The sequence below is a fragment of the Hirundo rustica genome, chromosome 1, assembly GCF_015227805.2.
Source record: "Hirundo rustica isolate bHirRus1 chromosome 1, bHirRus1.pri.v3, whole genome shotgun sequence".
In the NCBI taxonomy this organism is placed as follows: Eukaryota; Metazoa; Chordata; class Aves; order Passeriformes; family Hirundinidae; genus Hirundo; species Hirundo rustica.
Genome location: NC_053450.1, coordinates 88,262,455 through 88,282,728, shown reverse-complemented (window position 1 = coordinate 88,282,728; position 20,274 = coordinate 88,262,455). Strand labels below are relative to the sequence as shown.

The 20,274-nt window shown below is 38.5% G+C and overlaps 1 protein-coding gene across 1 annotated transcript; it reads left to right on the top strand.

Annotated features, from left to right (window-relative positions):
* Positions 1-1,976: 1,976 nt before the first annotated feature.
* On the top strand, positions 1,977-19,629 carry EEF1E1 (eukaryotic translation elongation factor 1 epsilon 1). The gene is made up of 4 exons (XM_040078066.2): positions 1,977-2,146; positions 4,180-4,380; positions 11,551-11,646; positions 18,774-19,629. Exons 1-4 carry the CDS (start codon positions 1,988-1,990, stop codon positions 18,912-18,914), a joined length of 597 nt encoding a protein of 198 aa, XP_039934000.1. The 5' UTR covers positions 1,977-1,987; the 3' UTR covers positions 18,915-19,629.
* The last annotated feature ends 645 nt before the right edge of the window (positions 19,630-20,274 follow it).

Here is a 20,274-nt window from a genome sequence, read left to right as displayed (position 1 = left end):
TATAAAATAACCTGTAAGTGTAGGCATATATTTACTGAATAGATGGTCCATTATCAAAAGTAAAATTGCTCAATAATGAAGCTATCAACTAGCTTTCAAAAAGGGGGCAAAGCATTTCTTTCAATTTTCTCACTGAAAAGGAAGCCTTTCTGTACAATTTTAGATCACTCATTGATATCACAGAGCTGGGGAACAATATAATTTCAAATTATTGTCTAAAGAAAGGAGCTGATTAATTTTAAAAAGCTCTGCAAAGAACAAGGCCATTTTCAAAGCAGGTGTGGCTTTTTGTTGTTTTTGTTTTTTTAATTCAGTATTTTGCAGATGTTAATATAAAAGATCCTATAAAGCTTAAAAATCCACTCATAATTTCAGATTTGCTCCCCAGCCAGAGGAAGGCTCAGTGTCCACTTTCAGACTTTTCTGTAACAGAAGGCACAAATCTAAATGTCACCTTGTATCAAGATAAAATGTTTCACAGGAGAAACAGGAAATTTGTCAGGATCATCTTATCTGAGATGACTAACGCAGTGATAGCCCTGAGTCTGTTTTGTGAAAATGTCAGTAGTAGGACTAGACTAACTCCTTCCTTTTAGTAAAATAAATGTTTGGTGTTTAGTAGGCTTCTATCAGAAATTGGGCTTTGATACTCTGCACAAATAAACCTGGAAATCTAAAATTGTTTTAATTCCTAGTGTTTATGGGCAGCCGTAAGACATCTGGAGCAGAGTTTCTTCCATTGGGAAGATGATTAAACCATGTCTTCATCAAATCTCAAATACACTAAAGTGCAGTTAAGTCAGGCTATTTCACGGCCAGCTTAGATTTTGTGAGGTTTATCTTTTAACTCCACTACTACTATTAAAAGTGTTGACTAGGATGATTTTCTTAACCCTACTTGTATCCCTCCTCCTCTTCCTGTGATGATGTTGAGTAGCAGCTTGGTTGTGGCTGATCTTCCATTTCACAAGATCCCTAGTGATGTAGCTCTCCACAAAATTTCAGCTCTTCTACTAAATTTGGCTGCACTTGGACAACGAGATCAAGATTTGCCAGGTGGAGGAAGGCAGGACGGACAAACGGACGGGTAGAAGCAGTGCAATGGTTCCTGAGAAGCCCAGGAGAAGGGAAGGACCTCTGTGCGGACAGCCCGAGGGCGTCCCTCAGGGACACACAGCTCCTTGTGTGGCACTGAGCCATCCATGGAACTGAGCAGAGCGGGGCCAGCAGGCTGGGACACCGGGAGCGCGGGGACCCGGGGACAGAGCTGGGGCTGTCCAGAGCAGGGCAGTAAAGCTGGGAGGGTCTGGAGCACAAGGCTATCGGGAGCAGCTGAGGGAGATGGGGCTGTTGAGCCCGGAGGAGGCTCAGGGGGGACCTCATGACTCTCTACAACTCCCTGAACTCACAGGCAAGCAGCAATAGAGCAAGAGGAAATGGCCTAAAGCTACACCAGCGGATGTTCAGGCTGGATATCAGGAGGAATTTCTCCACAGAAAAGGTGAAAGGGTTGCCCGGGGAGGTGGTGGAGTCACCATCTCTGGAGGTGTTTAAGGACAGACTGACACGGCGCCACGGTCCAACTGACATGGTGCTGTTGGTTCACAGATCGGACTCCGTGATCTCTAAGGTCTTTTCCGACCAAACTGACTCCAGGGAACCCAGCGCCGGGACACCTCCGCACTGCCCGCCCCACGCCGGGGCTGGGGAAAAGGGCGGCTCCGCCTCCCCCGCCCCTCACGGCTGCCCCGCCCCCTCCCGGGAGGCCACGCCCCGGAGGCGCGGCTTGGCGCGCGCGAGCCGGGCCCACCATGCGGCCGGGGACGTGCACGGGCTACTGCGCATGCGCCCTCCGTGACCCCGCTGCGTTTCCGTCCCCTCCGAACGGCTGAACGCCTAGCCTCCCTTGGCTGCTGATTGGCTGACCGGCCCGTTCGGACCAATGGCAGCGGCGCTTCCTTCGGTGCCGCTGTGGTGTTGTCCGCCAATGGGGCGAGCGGTTGTTGCCGCGCTCCTTCTCTCTGTCCCGCGTGTCCCGCCGCAAAAGATGGCGGCAGCCGTGCGGGGCACGGAGGAGCTGGAGCTGCTGGAGCGGCTGCTGGGGCTGCCGGGCGGGAACAAGTACGGCGTCCAGGGGGAGCGGAAGGTGAAGGGAGCGAGGAGGGGCCTGGAGCGGGTGGCGGCGGCGGCGCGCGTGGGAGGGCGGGCTGGTCTGATCTCCTCTCCTCAGTGGCTGCTTCCCTCCGAGCTTCCCTTTCCGCCTCTCTGGCATTTGCCCCCAGGCACCGATGTGAAGGTGGCTGCGGCCCCCCAGATACCAGCCGACGTCTCCTTGATCGTGGTCTCACCTGTGTTCCCTTCAGCCCTTCCCTCAGCAACTAACATATGTTGTGCATGTTGTAGGGTCCTCGCTGCCTGCGAGCCTGTAGGTTCTGAAAACTCCTTCCCTGTGTTGTGGGAAGGTTCATCATGTTTTCATGGAAGGGACTTCGGCTTGACTTACACTTGTTCTTTCACCATTTTGCTTTCCCTGTGCGAGTTATGTCTCTGCTACCTTGATAAAAATTATATGTGAAGAAAAAGGTGCTGTTTTAATAATAGGAAGGTGTCTGTATTGAGAACGTGTTGCTCTTAAATGTTTTATTCATTTAAAGTACTACTGCCTGACATGAGGCTGTAGTGGGGTGGGAGCCGGTCCAGCTGCTGTGCCTGCAGTGAGGGGACCAGAGGAAATGGCCTAAGCTGAGACGAGGGAGATTCAGACTGGATATAAAATAAAAATATTTTTCCCTCTTGTGGTGTTCAGGCTTTGGAATAGGTTGCCCCGGGAGGTGATGGAGTATCCATTTCTGGAGATGTTTAAGAGATGTCTGGATGTGGTACTGGGTGATGATTTAGTGGTTCAGGGATTGCAGTGGCAGTGCTGGGTGGATGCTGGACTGGATGATCCTAAAGGTCCTTTCCAACTTTGATGATTCTATGGTTCTAGATGTCTTAACGTTTCAAAGTTTGTATGGAAACGTTAGGTTCCATGGTTTAAGAGGCACCCAAGGCACGAAAAATGCAATGTAAAGCTGGGGGTGTCACAAATTTGTGAGCCCTTTGTTTGATCCTCCCTCTTGGAGAAGGTTGGTTGAGAAATGAAGCTTTGCAGTTGCCTTATGTTTTGAGGTTTTTTAGTTGATTGTTTTTGATTGGAGTCTTGAATATCTGTATTCTTCAGTTTTTCAATTGCAAAAGCTGCCTTAATTATTTTACAGACCAGCTGGTATTTTAGTGCTATTGCTATAAAGCATAAGGCTGAAAAAATCGAGTAACAAGGTCTCTGTGTAGTTTTTCTGGCCGCATGTTCAGTGAAAAAAAAATTAATAGTAGTGAAAGACTCTTGATACAACTACAAAAATAATATTATGCTTTTAGCTTGCACCTTAGATTAAATAAATCTGAACATAAACAGACTGCTCTGTGTAGTCACATATTTTAAAAGAAAGAGTGTTGCATTTTAATCAGTTTCTTTTATTTTATGTCATAAATGTCTGAATGGGCTCCAGCCTGTTGCAGTGAGTTTCAGTTCACTCACTTAATTTCTTGAGGTGGTGGTTCAGTTTCCTTTCCCACAGCTGAACACACGCTGCTGTCACTCACAAAGACATCATGGCTAAGGCTGGAGGTGTGTTGTGTTGTCTTGCTGGTACCAGTGAGCTCCTGACTGCTGTTCAGGGCGTTTTGGAACGGTGCAGTACGTAGGAGTAAGCTTTTCAGGAGGTGTGGTTACTGCAGCTTGCTTGTTCAGTGAGAAGTTGGATGCTGCTGACTTCACAGTCTTAAGTCAAGAGTCCTGAATTTTGAAATGAGTTAAAGTCAGTTAATAAGATTTCTGACAGTGTTAGAACAAGCAGTGCTATTTCTACCTAATATTGGCAGAATTTGCTTAATTGGAGCTAAAGGTGTCTTAGTTTGTTCTTGTTCCTCTGTAGAAATTGAAAATAAATCATCCCAAAGAGCAAAATGTGAACACACTTTGTTTTGATGGCACCACCTTTACCGTGAATGCTTCTAAGTTCTGATCTGTTACTTCAAAGGTCCTTTTGAGGAACCATAAAAAAACAAGAGCCATTCATATAGAAACTGCTTTCTTCAATTATTTGTTTAGTCTTAGGCTTTTGTTTCCACTTCCAGGTTCCTGTTCTTCAAACCAACAATGGCCCTGGGCTGACGGGATTGATGACCATTGCTGCCCACTTGGTCAGGCAGGCTAGGAAAGAGCAACTGCTGGGAAGCAGTGCCGAGGAGAAGGCAGTGGTGCAGCAGTGGCTGGAATACAGAGTGACCCGAGTGAACGGAGGCTCCAGTAAGGAAGATACTAGAACAATTCTGAAGGTAAGGAGTCCTTAATTAACCTTGCCACTGAATTTTGGAGTGACTAGACCTTGAAGAAGATTACAGTGCTAATGTGTGTATCAGCATCCAATTAATAAAATTTAACAGATGCTAAGGGCATGACAGTATCACTGAGTACTGGCTTTTATTCCTCTTGCTGCTTTTCACTTTTATTAACAAAAATACCCCAACAACCTGAAATGGGAAAACAGCTAAAACTGTAAAATACATGAAGCAACGCTCTTGCAGTACTCAACGGCTGTAAATTACGAAGGGTGTTCCACATGGTTTAGAGACTGTTCAGCTGCATGTGTGAGGCAGGTGCAAGTTTCTTACTTTCTTCATAAACCCTTAGTTATAAACAATTTGGTGTTGTATTCCAGGATAACATTCTCTGGTTGTTTTAAGAGCTATTCTTAATGATGTGACAATTACAGGATACAAGCCATACTTGATGCTGTGGTAATTGGTATTGATGCTAAAAGGAGATACTGGACAGAATTGCATGTGAAAAGTGAAATCATAAAGGAACCTCTACAAATATGTCCTTCACGTTGAGCTACTTTGTGTGCAGTCCTTGGTCTGCTGTTATTAAACTCTTCTTCTAGGCTGAAGCTTACTTCCTCTTAAACAGAAGCAAAAAAGAGAATCTCTAGGGTCCCCCTTGTTGTTTAAGCAGCCAGATGACAAGGAGCAGTTAGCAGAACTTACTCCATTTTCCTTATTCCTTTCAACTGGTAATAAGTGTTTTTGCAGTCTTGTGGGAACAACTTGAAGAGAAAATTTGCTTTACACTGTTAAGCACTGTTTACAAAGTGTGTATAAAAGAGCAGTGAAATTCAATCAATTTTTAAAGTGTTTGTTTTTTCTAATTTTAAAAATGCATTTTAGATAGAGAGTTACATTGTTCAGTGCTACCACTGAGTCTGAGTTTAGAAATTTGTAAGCTACAAGGTTGACTACCTGGCAGAGTCCTAATCTGGCTCTGGTAAGGTATGCAGAAATCAAAGATAAACTAAAGCAGTACTGTGTTAGTTAAACTCAAGGAAAATGCTTCTTAAAATGATACAAAACAAAACTTTGTTACTCTTCAAGCTGACAGCCCTCTTGACCTTGAGGCCTGTCAGGCTTTCATTACCTACCAGCGTGGTGAAAATCCTGACAAACCATTTCTCTGACTTGAACCCAAATAATCTGAGTTATCTTGGTTTCATTGTACCTGAGGAATACCTTGCGTTGGCTAATCATGACTTTGTTTATGTTGCTTCTCTTTTTGTAACATATCTGCTCTTTCTGTGTGCAAATGCTATCTAAACCTTCACAGTCATGGTTACTCTGCGGATACAGCATGAAAAGTGTCTACCCTTTAGGATTTTTAGAACTTGATTGGAGGAAGTGCAAACTAATCAATCTTTGACTTCAGGTTTAGCTGTGTGTAAGACGAGGTGGCCCTTGGAGGTCCCTGTTGTCTAAACTTTTGTGAGTTTCAGTCATTCTTTGAACAAACTTGAAACTTGTGATGCTTGAAACTATGAGAAGACTGTATGAGAACAAATAATTAACTTCAATTTACCTTTCTTGCCATCCTATCGTATAAAAACCAAAAGCAAGTTTTCCGTCTTGTTACAACAAAGTACATCTGCTCAGGATGGTTTTAGTGACGATATGTATGCTGCAGTATCAGCACATATGTGTATTTGCAGAACTGCATTGGAGCGTTAAAACCAGATGCAGAGATACGGCATTTTCCTGCTGAAGCTGGGATCTCTTTTCAGCTTTGGCCTTAGTGACACTGGTTGTATAGAAAAGACAATATGCTGAAATACAAATATGTAGATAAATCAAATGTTTCCAAGCAAAGCAAAATTTCCTTATTGAGAAACAATTGGTGTTACTTGTGTGAAAATCTCTGCCTTTAAGTGCATTTAAAAGTTTTTCTGTGGATTTTTTTTTTTTTTTTTTTTAAGCAAGTGTTGAATAACCAGAATTTATTTTAACACAAGGCTGCTGTGGAATTGTTTCAGCACTAATAATTTCATAGTATAGCAATTAAGGGCTTTTTTTTGTAATTTGTTCTCTTGCCACCATGAGTAATCAGAAAAGGGGCAGCCTAGCATTAAAGTGTACTGTGCCAAAAGGGAGTACAGGTAAAAAAAAAGAAGAACTAAAATAGGGAGAGAAGTCTGAGGCTGTAGTTTTACAACGTGTCTGGAATACAAAATGGCAGTCTTGGGATGGTTGCAGCCTAGAGCCACAATTTATAATAAGCTGCACCAAAAACAGTTTGGTCACTTCTGATACAAACTTTAGGCTGCCTCTATTTAACCCTTAACTGATATGGTTCTACAAAATGTCAGTAAATAGCTGCTTTCATGTTTCTTAATTTGAACAGGAAGGATTTTCTATTTGCTTTATGAAAATAGGTTGTTATATTGTTCTTACTAACATGTTGCCTAAAGCTGTTACTTGGCAGGAAAATAGTGATGAAATAGACCATCTCAACCAGGGTTTTTTATATTCATCCAGAGCAAATGCCAAAATGTTCAGAATGGGCCAATAAAGGGCTTGTTGAGTTTTATCTAATTTTGATTTGTGCTTCTGTACTTGACAAAATAAGTGGGAGCAGTACTCCAGATCCCTTCCTCAGCAGTTTCGTAGGAACGATGAATGTCAATAGCAGTGATAGCATAATATCCAGTGCATTATATTAACTTTCTTTTCCACAGGATAAAAGAGTATAATCTTTTGTTTCTTTGCTGTATAGTTAGTGGTAAATTAAGCTGCAGAGGAAAAAAATCTGAAAATTGGTGAGTTGTCGTGCAGGATAACTAGTGTTTTTTCTGCTCCTCAAGGAAGGAACCGAGAACCTCTGTGCCATGAAATGTCTACTTAAGTGTTAGTGAATTCTGTTCAGGTGATTTTAATATCTCTGCGTTATCAATTTTAGGTATTTTAAACCTGAGGATTCTTCCCCCCTCACACCCCATCTTCAGAAACCTCTGACAAAGAACTGGTAGCTTGTTAAATTCACATAAAAGCATCCACATAAATGTAGAAACCTCTGGTCCCTGAAGGATAATTATAACTAAGAATCTTTGTGTATTACTTTCAGTGTCTCATACAGAACAACATTCCATGATTTCAATTAGCTTTATCCCAATTTCCTGGTGCTGCCTGACTGTAGTCGTGAAATCCAATTAGAAGTCTGACTAAGAGAGCTGTAATTTCTATATAATGTGCTTCCTTGAAAAATTACTGTTTCCATAGGTACAAAAGCAAGTTAATCTGTGCTCTGTTCCTGTCATTAATCCATGGCTCTCTACACTGTTTTTTGAGAGTGCTGAATGGGTTGCTTTCCTGCTTTGGCAAGCTGGTCCAGCAAACTTCAGTTTTGTGTTCACCTCTTCTGTTAGCCCCAGGATATTTTTGCACACTTCCAGGTTTAGAGATTTGAATTTTTATTATTGCAGCAACATTTGTTGATTATTTTTCTTCTGTCTATGACAAAAAACTCAATAATATAATATCCTTCCAGACCAGGTTTAGCTCATAGTTTTGAGAGAATTCATAGTTAGAGAGAAGAGTCTTGCATGAGAATTAAAAATGTCTATGTACCAAAAGTGTCATTCTTCTTTTCTTGGATGTGGTTGCAGAAACCCTTTCTTGGGTTCTGCATTGTCAGGGGCTTTTCTGAAACATTTGGGAATGCTCAGCTTTTTGTCTTTGCATGGTGCGAGCAATATAAAAGCATTTAGGGCATAAATGACCTCGGGAATCTTGCTGACTGAAAGGACAGGACATGCTTCTGTGTGTAAGGGAAGCACATACACCAGCAGGGTGTTGTGGGCAAAATATCCAGAACAAAATCAGAATGTGATTAGGCCATTGGAAGCTCCTATGTTGTCATAAGAAGCGACTGCTCCTTATCTGAGCCACTGTCACAACTGGCAGCGACTGGCAGGGATTCAGCACCCTGAGCAGATTAAATGGATTTGGGGTCATTGCATTGCATATTTAGCATACAGTAAGCAATGCTGGGGGTGCTCAGAAGTGTGCTCTGAATGGGATGTGTTGAGCTGTTGCTAGATAGAGGCTGTAAATTGTAATTTTTTTTTCCCATAGAACAAGCAAGTGGAAATCCATCGCTTAGTCCATAAATAATACAACAATTCTTTCTGTTGCTGTTCTTCTCCTCATACCCAAAAATGGTGTTGGAATTGCTGCAGTTGTTTAGTGTATGTTAATGCACTGTAATGCAGCTACGCCTTAAATACCTGTCTGAAATTTGAGAGTTTCCCGAGGGAATGCGACTGTAAGTTTATAGAGTTACAAGCAACTTCCAGGACTATCTTAGTCTTTTAATCCTGGGTTTGTGTATATGGAATTTATTTAAGTAGTGGCATTCAGTACATGAAAGACAAATGATTCAGATGACAGCCAGCCGACCTGAATTTCCTGGATGTGATAGAAATTCTATACAGTTTTGTGTTCATATTTTCATTAATCTCCCCAGGACAGGAACACTATTTCACTTTAATACTGTGGTCAGTTAAGCAAACTTGACTTTCAGGAATTTTGGCACATTAAGCTATTATCCAGTACTATAATCATCTGTGGGAAGCATAACCCATGAGGCGAGATTAACTAAATGTGCCTAATGCACATGAAAAAAATAGTGTTTCTGAATTAGCATGACTTGCAGAATGAAATCAGAATATTTGTCTATATTTTAGGGGAAGAAAATACATGTTCAAAACCAAAATTGTAAACTAATGCTAATTTACACAAGACTAAAGCATTTTTGTCAAATTTAATTTCCTCAGTTAACTGACATCATAAAACTTGATGAACCAGAATAAATAACTTTGTTCATGTTGTAATGGCATACCTTGCCTTTAAAATTTTAGGATTTTTTTATCAATGACTATTTTGAGTGTACACATGCAATATAGCAATATAAAACTCAGAATTAGCGTGCTGTAATTTCTTTGATGCAGAAATCCAAAATTTTCAGCAGGGAAATAACTGTGGTCATGGTACCTTCAGAGATAAAGAGCTTTTTACTTCACAAAATCCTGATTCTGTAGCCTAAGCTGAGAAGAATGGGGGAGGAGGGGAATAAGATAGCGTTTCAGTGGTGTTAATTTTCGTTATAATGCATGTGGAATTTCTGTTTTATTGAAGTGAAAAACACTGGTCAGAGAATTTGTTTCAAAACAGACAAGCCTGTGGGGCTTTTTGATCTTTAGGTTTGGGATTTTTTCGTCCTGCAAGTTTTTTCTTCTTAACGTTGGATTTGCCTTTGTGTTGCATATAAGAAATTCCAGAGAACTGTAGTTACATGTTTGAGGTAATTTGAGCACTAACTAACATGAACAAAGCAGTAAACCCGTCTAAAGAAAAGATACATAGCTAGGGGCAGTTGACCTTAACAGGATTTTAACTATGCAGGGGTTAATATGTTTCCCTGATTTACTCCAGTAAAAGAAATCAAAGCAGACATGGGGATGTTCAAATACTACAGAAGTACAGGAGCCCTGTCATGAAGAGGTTATCAAAGAATAGTAAGGTGGCTTAATGGAGTCAAACTTGTCAAAAGCAAATGCGAAGTTAAATGTCTCAAAGTCTCAACATTCTAGTTTTGTGTTTTGGTCTTGGTTTATTTTCAATATATGCATTATAGGAAATCCCTATATCAGTAAAATTATGTAACCACAAAAAGTTCAACATGCTTAAGGCCAAGTATAATCTTTTAATTTCACACTAAGTATTAACTCCTCTCTCCTTGCCCAAGACTTTTTTTCAATAAAATGTTGTCTGAAAATGGAATGTGCTGTAATTGAGACTGAAACACTAAAATTTTTGAAAATGATTGTTACATTTAAGCTGCTTACCTTTGTTTCTAGGGCAAGGGAAGGGAGTCACTTAAGCAGATATGTGCTGCTTTTTTCCCTTCAGATAAAGGAATTTTCCAAATCTGAGGAAGAGCAGAGGAACTGTTTTTGTAAAAGTCTGAAAATAATATTGTAAAATAAATTGTAATAATATTTAATAATATTGTAAAACTAAAGCTTATGCTGGGGTCCAGGTTAAAGTAGGTAATTTTACTGTTACATTTCTTTAGAGAAAAGTAGGGCACAGAAAGGTGCATAAATTGTATGACAGGTAAGATTTGGAGAAAAGGAAGGACAGGTAGAGAGGCAGAGCTGATGTGCGATGCCTGTGTCCTCAGAACTGATAAACTTGAGCAACACTGAGCCTGTCAGCCTCTTGTTTTCTGGCAGAGAATGGTTGCGTACAAAAAGCCGTGAAAAGGAGTCTTTCTGTTCGTATGTATTTGAAATAATTATTTACTGAGCCTGAATGGAAGCCGCCTACTACCTACCCTCATAGCGTCCGATCTGGAACAGTTGAGAGATGATGTTAAAATGCTGAAATTCCCTCTTCTTGGAGACTTGGACAGCAGCCGAATTGACAACATCAGTCACAAAGAATTACTAGCAGTAATTTCAACGTTAATAAAAGCAGGTGTCAAGTGATAGCAGCTGATGGGTATCAACTTACCAGCATCAAGCTTGAAACACCTTGTCTCCCACCCCACTATCCCTGTGTGATTCCCTGGTTCTTAGACATTTGGAGTTCCAGATCCTTGCTGACCAGCTGCAGAGTCCTGCAGGACAGGCATAGCTGCTGCTGGAAGAACAGTATGCTGTCCTTTTATCATAGGACTGCATTTTCTGTTAATCAAATGTTAAACCTTTGAATTTGCACTTATAATAAATATACAGCTCTCTAATTTTTGAATTTCAGTAACTTGAAACCAAGAAAAGACGGTCTTGAAAGTATTTCTGTGAATTCAGCTCAAAATAAACTGCATTTGCATTTACAAAACTTTCCCTTCATATAAAGCACTTTGTTTAGAGACCAGCATTTAAATTTTACCTAATTCTCAGTGTCAGTGAATGATATTTTATTATCTTGTCACTTGCTTTCTGGAATTTTTTCTTCTTTTATTGTTTGTTTTGTTTGCTGTGTTGGGATAATTTAAAACTAGTGTTTATTTTATATGCAGGGTCTCCAGGGGAAATTTCTGTTATTTTTAACATTTACCTTAATATATTGTTTCACAAAGTCAATACTACAGCAGTATAATGACTTTTTCCTTTTTAGGATCTTAACATGCACCTTGAAGATAAAGTCTACCTTGCAGGAAACATTTTTACCTTGGCAGACATTTTGATGTACTATGGATTGCATCATATCATGGTAAGCATTACTTGCATCACTTTTATATGTATAACTCTCATAATTGTGATTTGTCTAGAGGGCATTTTCTTGTTGGTAGAAGTTGACCTACTGAACAGAACAAAGGAATGTAAAACTTGTTTTTAAGTTTTTCATTTTATTCTTTAATATTTAGCAATGGATCTGTCAGAAGACCTGTAGTTTCAGAATGCTTTAGTTTTCTCTGCAAAATGTAGCCAGGATGATCCCTGTCTCTGTGTTTCTAGGGTTGAGGACTCTTGCCTGTTCGAGTCAGAAACATGACTGATCTACAGAGCTACAGTCACAGAAGTACATGGGGAGATAGATAGATAAATGAAGCTGAAAGGATGTGTCAGAACTGAAAAGTACTAACTTTGTTAGTATTAGAGAAATACAAATGCATGTAAATTAAGCTCCTTAATGCATATAAAGAAGTTTGAGCCATAACAAATTGTATTTGTGTTTCCAGACTTAAGAGATAAGACTGGATAAGGTACATAATATGAAAATAACATGGGGAGCTGGTGCTTAGGAGGAAAAGGAAAAAAAAAACATCCACCCCAAAAATAAATTTGTTCTGAGTGGGGAAGATGTTGAGATTATTTGTAGTCCGCTCAGGCTACTATGAAGTGCTTAAAAATTGGTGCACCTTCAGTTCTGAACCCCAAGTGTTAAAGATAAAGCAGTAGAAGCTATTTGCATTTTGGTGGCTGGAATGTGTTTGTAAATGAGCCATTGTCATTCTCTGGAGTGGGAAGAAACCAAAGTACTCATAAAAAGGTCTACTAAATTCTTGGGAAAAAATGAAAATCAGTCAGTTTTGCATTAGAAAATTTGAGGGGGGGAGTGGGGATAATTAGAAGAAGATGCCTGTGACAAATGCAAGTGTGTCTGAGAATTGAATTCAATCAACTGGGTGAATGGTTACTTTTATACAATTAAAATGAGAGCTCTGGGAGAAGTGTAGAAGAATACTGCATTTCAAAATGGAAGCAGAGAGGAGGGGAAATCAAGTAGTGAAATTCTACCAGAAATTAAAGAGAACTTATGTATTTGTACTGTGTCTGTCCAGGAGTAAAAGTTCAAGTGAGTGTCAAGCTGAGGAGAGGGAAGCTTCATTTCAGAAGGTTTTTGAAAACATGGTAAAGTCACATAGAATTAATTCTGTTGAATCATATTTACCTTGTAAAATATCTTAAGCAGTAGGATAGATGTGTTGATTGCAGTGTTAGAATGCATTACCTTTCACATATGATATGAAGACATAAAAAAAGACTATAAGTATCTTCTAAAAATATGATTGTATATTCTGTAAGAGAGTACCAGTTCAAATGAGACTTTTTAAAAACGAACTTGGCAGGGGAAAATCCAAGCATGTTTTAAATTTAGAGTTTGCTCTAGAGTAGACCACCTAATCAAGATGAAAAGATACAAGTTATTGCTTTGGGAAATAGAACAGATGGTAAAAACAAATGACTTGGTGCTCCTGGGTGCCTGCAACCATCCAGACATTACTTGGGACAAGTTTATAGTACAGTATCTGTTTCTGAAATGTTTGATTTTATCAAAGGTAATTTTCTGAACTGGAAGGGTATAAAGGGCAAGCAACAGGGTGATTATTCTAAATAAATATGAAAATCTAGAAGCAACTGACTAGGAACTACATGTATTTTGACGGTTTCAGAATTGATAAACATATAGAGGCCAGATCCTGAACTGTAGAATCTGGTGATTTTATTTTTTTAAATGTCTTTCAATTATTTTTATTCTTGAAATCGGAAGAGAGTGTGTCCAGAGCTGCTGCTCTGCCCTAAGCTTTATGGGAGAGGCAGGGGAAAGTTGCTGTATCTCCTCATGTGATGTGGTTCAGAGAAACAGTTTGTCATATCCACCACTGCTTCAGCTAAGCCTTGTGCAAAGTATCAATACATGTTTCCTATGATGCTTTAAAAAGGGAGGTGGAAATGGGAGACATAGGGCAGACCCACAGATTTTGCTGTCCATGAGGTCATCTAGAAAAATGATCTGAAAACATTACTGGTAGTACCTTAAAGATTAATCTCTGCTTTTGGTTTTGACTGAAGACTACATGCTAAAACAGACATTAGTGATGGGATACTGTAAATATTAAATCTGAGATACCAGGATGATCCTGAATGAGCCAAGTAGTGAAACTTTAAAACCCTTCTGATGCATATTTCATTGGAAAAGCTTTTAAGACCAAGCATTCCTATAGCTCAGTTCTTCGCCTGGTATCTGGGTTTCTCTGAGTATAGATCATGCATCTTTGTATTCATTTCCCCCTCCCATCTTCATTTTGCCCTTCCTATTATCCAGGAGGGGTTCTGGAGTCTGGCTCTTCACTTCTGGATTCCAGCTTCATCCATTTGAACTGAGAGTTTGTTTACTGAACAGCAGCAACTCTTAATTCTTCAGATGTGTGCCCACCTTTCAGTCTCCCTGTCCCTTCTAGTTATCTTAATAAACACAGTAGTGTGATGTGTTTAAAAATCCGTATTGTGGGAAAATAATCATTGTTTCAGTCAGTGCGAATCAGATTCACAGGTAGTGTTGCAGGGTTTTTGCAGACAGAATCTGTTTTGGGTCTTTTAATTAGAAATACACACTCCTAGTAATAAGCCCAGAACTAAATAGTACGTGCTGTCCTGCATCATAATATAGGCCACAAATGTGTAAAAAGTGTAATCCTTGATACTGCCTTTTCAATCAATGTGATCTACACTGTCATACATGATTTATGTCTCTGTGTATGTAACATTAATATTGTTGTCTTACAGACATTTCATTTCGAGAAATACATGTGTGGATAAATATGAACAATAAAATTCTACTAGGTTAAAGATTGCAGACCAAAGCATGAATTTAGAAGCATTGCTTGAGGTTAGCTTAGGCAATCAGTAAGTATTGAATTCCCCCTGTGGTAATGAACTTGTTTTCTAATCCAGGGGATTTTTTAAATTATTTTTTAAAAGAAGTTTCCAGATGTCTTCATTCTTACAAGTATTTTTGACCAGCACAAGTCCAGCTTTATTTCAAGAAAAATAATCAATATGATGATTTATCTGCTTTTATACTTCAAAAATGTCAGAACCAAGGAAGTGGTCTCAAATGTATATCTCTGACTTGAAAATTTCTTTAATAAGGTTTGGAAAATTACTTGTGGGTGAAGTTCGTATCTGCAAATGGAAGATGCCTCAGTCAAAATGTTGGTGTCAAACCAAATACGGTCAAATACGAAACAAACTAAGCAGTTGTCCTTGAGTCAGAACCACTAATATTGGACTATAATGAGACTACAATACTAGTTTATTTTGGAGTTATTTTTTCCATAATGAACATTTCCTATAATGAACTGATTGCCATGACTTTTTGTGAATATTCACTAGTATGTTGCTTATTTTAATACTGAGGTAACAGGCTTTTCTTCTAAGCAATGATGCTAAAAATGGTTTTTAAACTGAATTGCAAAAGAAGTAGGTTTAACTTAGGGGAAAAAAAAAAGGATGTAATTTTAAGCCTATTCCTTTAACAGCAGAAAATTGGACAAAATTATGTGAGAGTATGTCATGAAATACACCATCCAGCTGTTGGGTTTTTTCTCTTTCTTCCATATCTAAAGGCTAAGTTTAAAAAGTCAGATAGTATCTATCTGTCCTTTTCTTGATGCTGAAGATGTTCGTATGTAGGCAGGTATTTTTAGATTTTCTGTGACCTGCAGGGTGTGGGAATGGGACTTTATGCCTGCATCCCCAATGCCACATAAAGAAAATATAATTAATGCTTGTGTATTTTTAGCCCTTTCAGAAACTCTCAGAGTTGCATTGTATGATAACCACCTTGGTTCCCCTCGGTGAGCTTTGTGGTAGAAGAAAAAGACTTTTTTTTTCATGTCATGGAAAAAAAAAGTCTGTCAAATTAAGTGTCTGCTTCTTTGCTATTAAAATAATTGCTTTAATAGCAAATAATTATTTTAACAGCAGAACAGCAGTCTTTCTTAACTTGGGGGAATTATCTAATTTAATGAGGAAGAACAGAAAATACCCATCTAACAAAATGTTGTAAAAAATGCCATGGAAGTGATCTCTAAACAATTAACCTAAGAGTTATGTTCCAAGTAAAAAGTAGAGCATGCCACAAAGTGCTTTTTAATATATTTCACTGATAGAGTACATTATGTAAATAAGTAAAAATATCTTGCTTGTTGTGCCTAGAGTACAAAAAGGGGTCTTATTATTAGCATAGCTGTCTGTTTTGCCCTTCAGATGTTTTTTCACTACGCTAACAGAATGAAAGAGGACGAGTTTTCCAGACTTTCATTTTTGATTTACATTGGAGAAACATGAAGATGGAGAATTATCAGTAAAAGATTATGGGAAGGAAATACTGTATCTGCTGCAAAATCTAAAATTTAGCTTACTCTTTCCATAACCAGATGCTTATCCATTAAAGACTGAAAAAGGTTATTGTCAACTCAAGAACTTAAAAGTTTCAGAGTTTTAGTATTTACTCATACTTAAATACCTTTCTTCATTTCCAGTAGTTTTAGATTGCCTTAGAGCGCACTCATTGTTCTTTTCACGCGCTGTGTTACTTTGTAAATGGTCCCCCAGCTTCCTATAAGCATCAGCATTCAGCTGCAATTAATTATGACACACTGCAGGTGATCAAAAACATCTTTCCTAAATGGTACTGATTTTTTTTTTTTTTTTGGTCCTGCATATACTGCATTTGCAGAAACTCAGGCAGTTTGTGGAACAGTGTTGCATTACCATAGCTTCCATTTTGCATTTGTAATGCCTTTAAAAATCCTAGATTTTTTTTTTTCCCCTGCTCTGTTAGTGCTGTTCTAGTTGTTCACTTGGTTAATTGCCAATAACTCTTATGTTTCTAGATCAGCAAAAATATGTGGCTGGTTTTTATGGTTTTTCTGTGCATTTCTGTCAGACTGTACAACTGTAGGAACAATGTTTGTTTTGCATTTCCATGCCAGCAGCAAGAAGAGCAGATTTTTTTTTGTACTGCCTGAACTGGGGCTCATAATGGTACAGAATTGCAGAAGGAAATACATCTGTAGTGCTGTGCTTGTTATCAGGCAGGAATGTTTCCTAGGAAGAGCAGCTACTTGGGTTCAGAAGCTACAAGATCCCTGCTTTTTGGTTGCTGCCAGTTACTGTGCCCTTAACTTCCCATTAATTGAGCTTAAGTGTTTTGTTCAATTGGTTTAGAATTTTCTTCTGCAACACCATGAAATTCTTCTCCCTCAGTATTTTTCCACCAGTTCCTCTTCTAGTATATATTCTTATATATTCTTATATTCTTTTTGCTGCTACATGTTTAAAGCTTCCCAGTTCTAAGGCAAATGCTAGGCTGTGTGAGAGAACGGCAAGGAGAAGCAGCAGATCTGATAGGCAACTCCTGAAATCAAAAGGAAGGCTTGTCACAAGGTGAAATATAAGACAATACATAAATTTTAAGAGCAGCTTTCTGCTCATACACCTGTAAATGAGTATGTTTAGCTCTTTCTGTGATCCAAAGTTTGTTGAAACAAATTTGTTTCCAGCTGTCTTGTGCCCAAAACCAAATTTTCAGTGAACTTGCGGCATCCATAAAATCTTGTGCTTGTAGAATAAAGCGTAAGGAATATGCCATCTGTTTAGCTTTTGAGGCGATTAACCTTGATTAGGTTTAGAAATCTAAATATGAAAAATATTAGGCATGTCTAGATCATTATTTATCTGTTAAAACTGTCCTCTACAGATGTGCCCTTTTTCATTGACTGTGGCATTGTCAAGATTTAAGTTAAGCTTCATGGTTAATTGGCTAACTGAAAATGAAGTGAGGTGATCCTGCACTGATTGGTTTCAGCGTTGGTGAGATAGGATAGGGTAGTTGATGTGAGGATCACATTTTGTTCCTGATGCAGGTTTTATAGTCTGTTTTGTGGACTACCCCGTTTGTAATTCAGTTGTAGTATGTTAATGTGAGAAAAGAGATTATGGTCTAAATTGATAAGCCAGCTTTATTACAGAGAAATAAGGAGACATAAAATTGCCGATCAAGAATAGTAATACAGGTGATACAAGATGGAATAGTTCTACAGCTGGTTTGAAAGACTCTGTAGTAATAACAGACTTTGTAGTGAAGCTTTTAGGATGCTGCAGACCTAAATTTGAAAAACTTTTAAAGGTACAATTTGGATCTGTAACTGTAGATAACTTTACCTAATCCAGTCTTCTGATTAAAGATAGGCTTGAAGCTCTGCATTAGTCTTAGCTACATAGCCTGTGACAGGGAGCTGTTGCAATAGTGTTGATAGAGACTTCTTCCTGATTGATCTTGAAGCTGTTCTGTGTGATAGTACTCTAAATATTTTTATGCAGTATGGGCAGGTTTTCAGTTTGTTTTAGTGTTGCAATTTGAATCATGCCGTTGCTATCTTAATAATGTAAGCTAACAGATCTGTAAGCATTCAATGCCTCCTGTGGTAGTGAAGTTATTTTCTAATCCAGGGGATTTTTTAAATTACATTTTTTAAGAAGTTTCCAGATGTCTTCATTCTTAAATATTTTTGAAATCAATATAGCATTGAAGTTATGCTGATTCTTAGTAACTATTGCATTTTGAGCAACAGTCGTACAAAACAACTTCCGGTTTTCCTATCCAGTCTGAAATTGCCCAGAAAAAAACTACTGCTGTACTTACAATATACCTTGAAACATGAAGTAGTTGCTTTGCCTGTGAGACAAGACTGTCTGCTAAATGAACATGAAAGGGTTGTGGGTCTCTTCCCTGCACCGCCCAGTGCTCTATGCTGACCCCATGAATAGAGAGATGCATTAAATACATGCAGGCTTTTACCCCCTCTATCATGTAGGTGTATATTCCACCTCCAGCTCTTTCCTTTGAGTAGATTAAATTTCCATACATATTATGGGTTAGAGTTTTACTGTGTGAAGTTAGGATAGAATACTGCTGGACTGTAACAAGTTACTCGAGTTTAAATCATCTGTAAAATGATCCACTTTTATTTTGCCTTACCACATGTTTATGACTCTAATGATGCAGTGCCTGGTGTTACTGGTGCCTTGTATTTTTCCTCCATGCAGGTGGACCTCACAGTGCAAGAAAAGGAGAAATACCTTAATGTGTCTCGTTGGTTCAACCACATTCAGCATTACCCAGGTGTCCGACAGCATCTGTCCAACGTCGTCTTTATCAAGAACAGATTATACACTAATGCTCATTAAGGCAGATCTTAATGTCATGTTGTAATGAGGTGTGGGAGTTTAGAAATTGTACTGTCCAAAGCCACTAACCTGCAAATACTGTTTCGTAACCTTCTGTATGTGAACCGAAACTGTCAATGCCTCAAATAATACAACTGCATTGAATTGCTGTTGTTCATTCAAGACTTTGAACTAAAGAATTGTTATTGTGTATCTGATTAAATGCAAAAATGGTGGAAAGATGAAAATGGAGTTTTAATTCACTATTTTTTAAAAAATTAAAGTTCTTTTAATTAAACATTCAAGTGAAATTACATTATCTTTACCATCAATTATTCACTCCTTTTGCTATTTATTGAATTTTTATGTATGTCAACCAGCTTTCCTTTCATTTTGTTTTCCGTGGATGTTTACACTAGTTTTGTACAAGTTAAGAGCTATATTGTGTGCCAAGGATGTGAAAAAGGGAACATGCAAATGTTACAAAGTATTTATGTGACCGAATAAATTATTTTAAAACTGTAGTCCTAATTTGGCTGTGAAACTTACTAGGTTTTTTTCTCAGTAAAATTATTTTAAAAGGTTAGTTTACTTCCTGCTTCATTTTGTGGTGTACTGTTTCGAATCTAGAAGCATTTCCTTTCAAACTGGGTAGCAAAGTTAGTGTTGTTAAAGATTTTGCATGTGCCTTGCTTCGTTTTTCACTTGAGTGCAAATGCACTTTTCCCACCCCCCCCAACAAAACCAGCTAAAACACTCAACTTAATAATTTGCTGCTCTGTTAAGTTCATTAGCAAAGTTTAAAGTGGGCTTTGAAACCAACTACACTGTTGCTGAGTCACACATTTGGATGGGTCATTTTACTGTAGAATGTGGTCCTCCGATTTTTATTTGTAACAAGTATAAAAGTGCTAACTTGAATTGGTCAATTACCTCCTGCACAATTCAGACAATGTTTCTTTTAAGACATGAAAGAAATACAAATTTGTAATTGATAAATTAACTTCTCTGTTGGTTTCTTCTGCAGTGCTTAGCAGACAACTTCACATGTACGTTCTTTTATTTTATGTGCTACTTAGAAGCCTCTCACCCAGTAAATATTAAAAAAAAAAAGCTATCTTGGATAGGTGTTTGAGCATTTGGAATGTTAAAAGTCCTTAAAAAAAACCAAAAAAACAGTAGACAATGAGATGAGATAATTAAAATATATCCTGACACATAAATGGACAGAAGAAACTTGCAAGGATAAGCATAACCTGGACAGTTCTAGACTCTAATATGTGTTTTGTATAGATATACATAATTTTATTTTTAATTCTTTTACTGAAGGTTTACAGGCACACCAAGTTACCTTTAGGGCAAAAATTTCAGAAATTTCTCA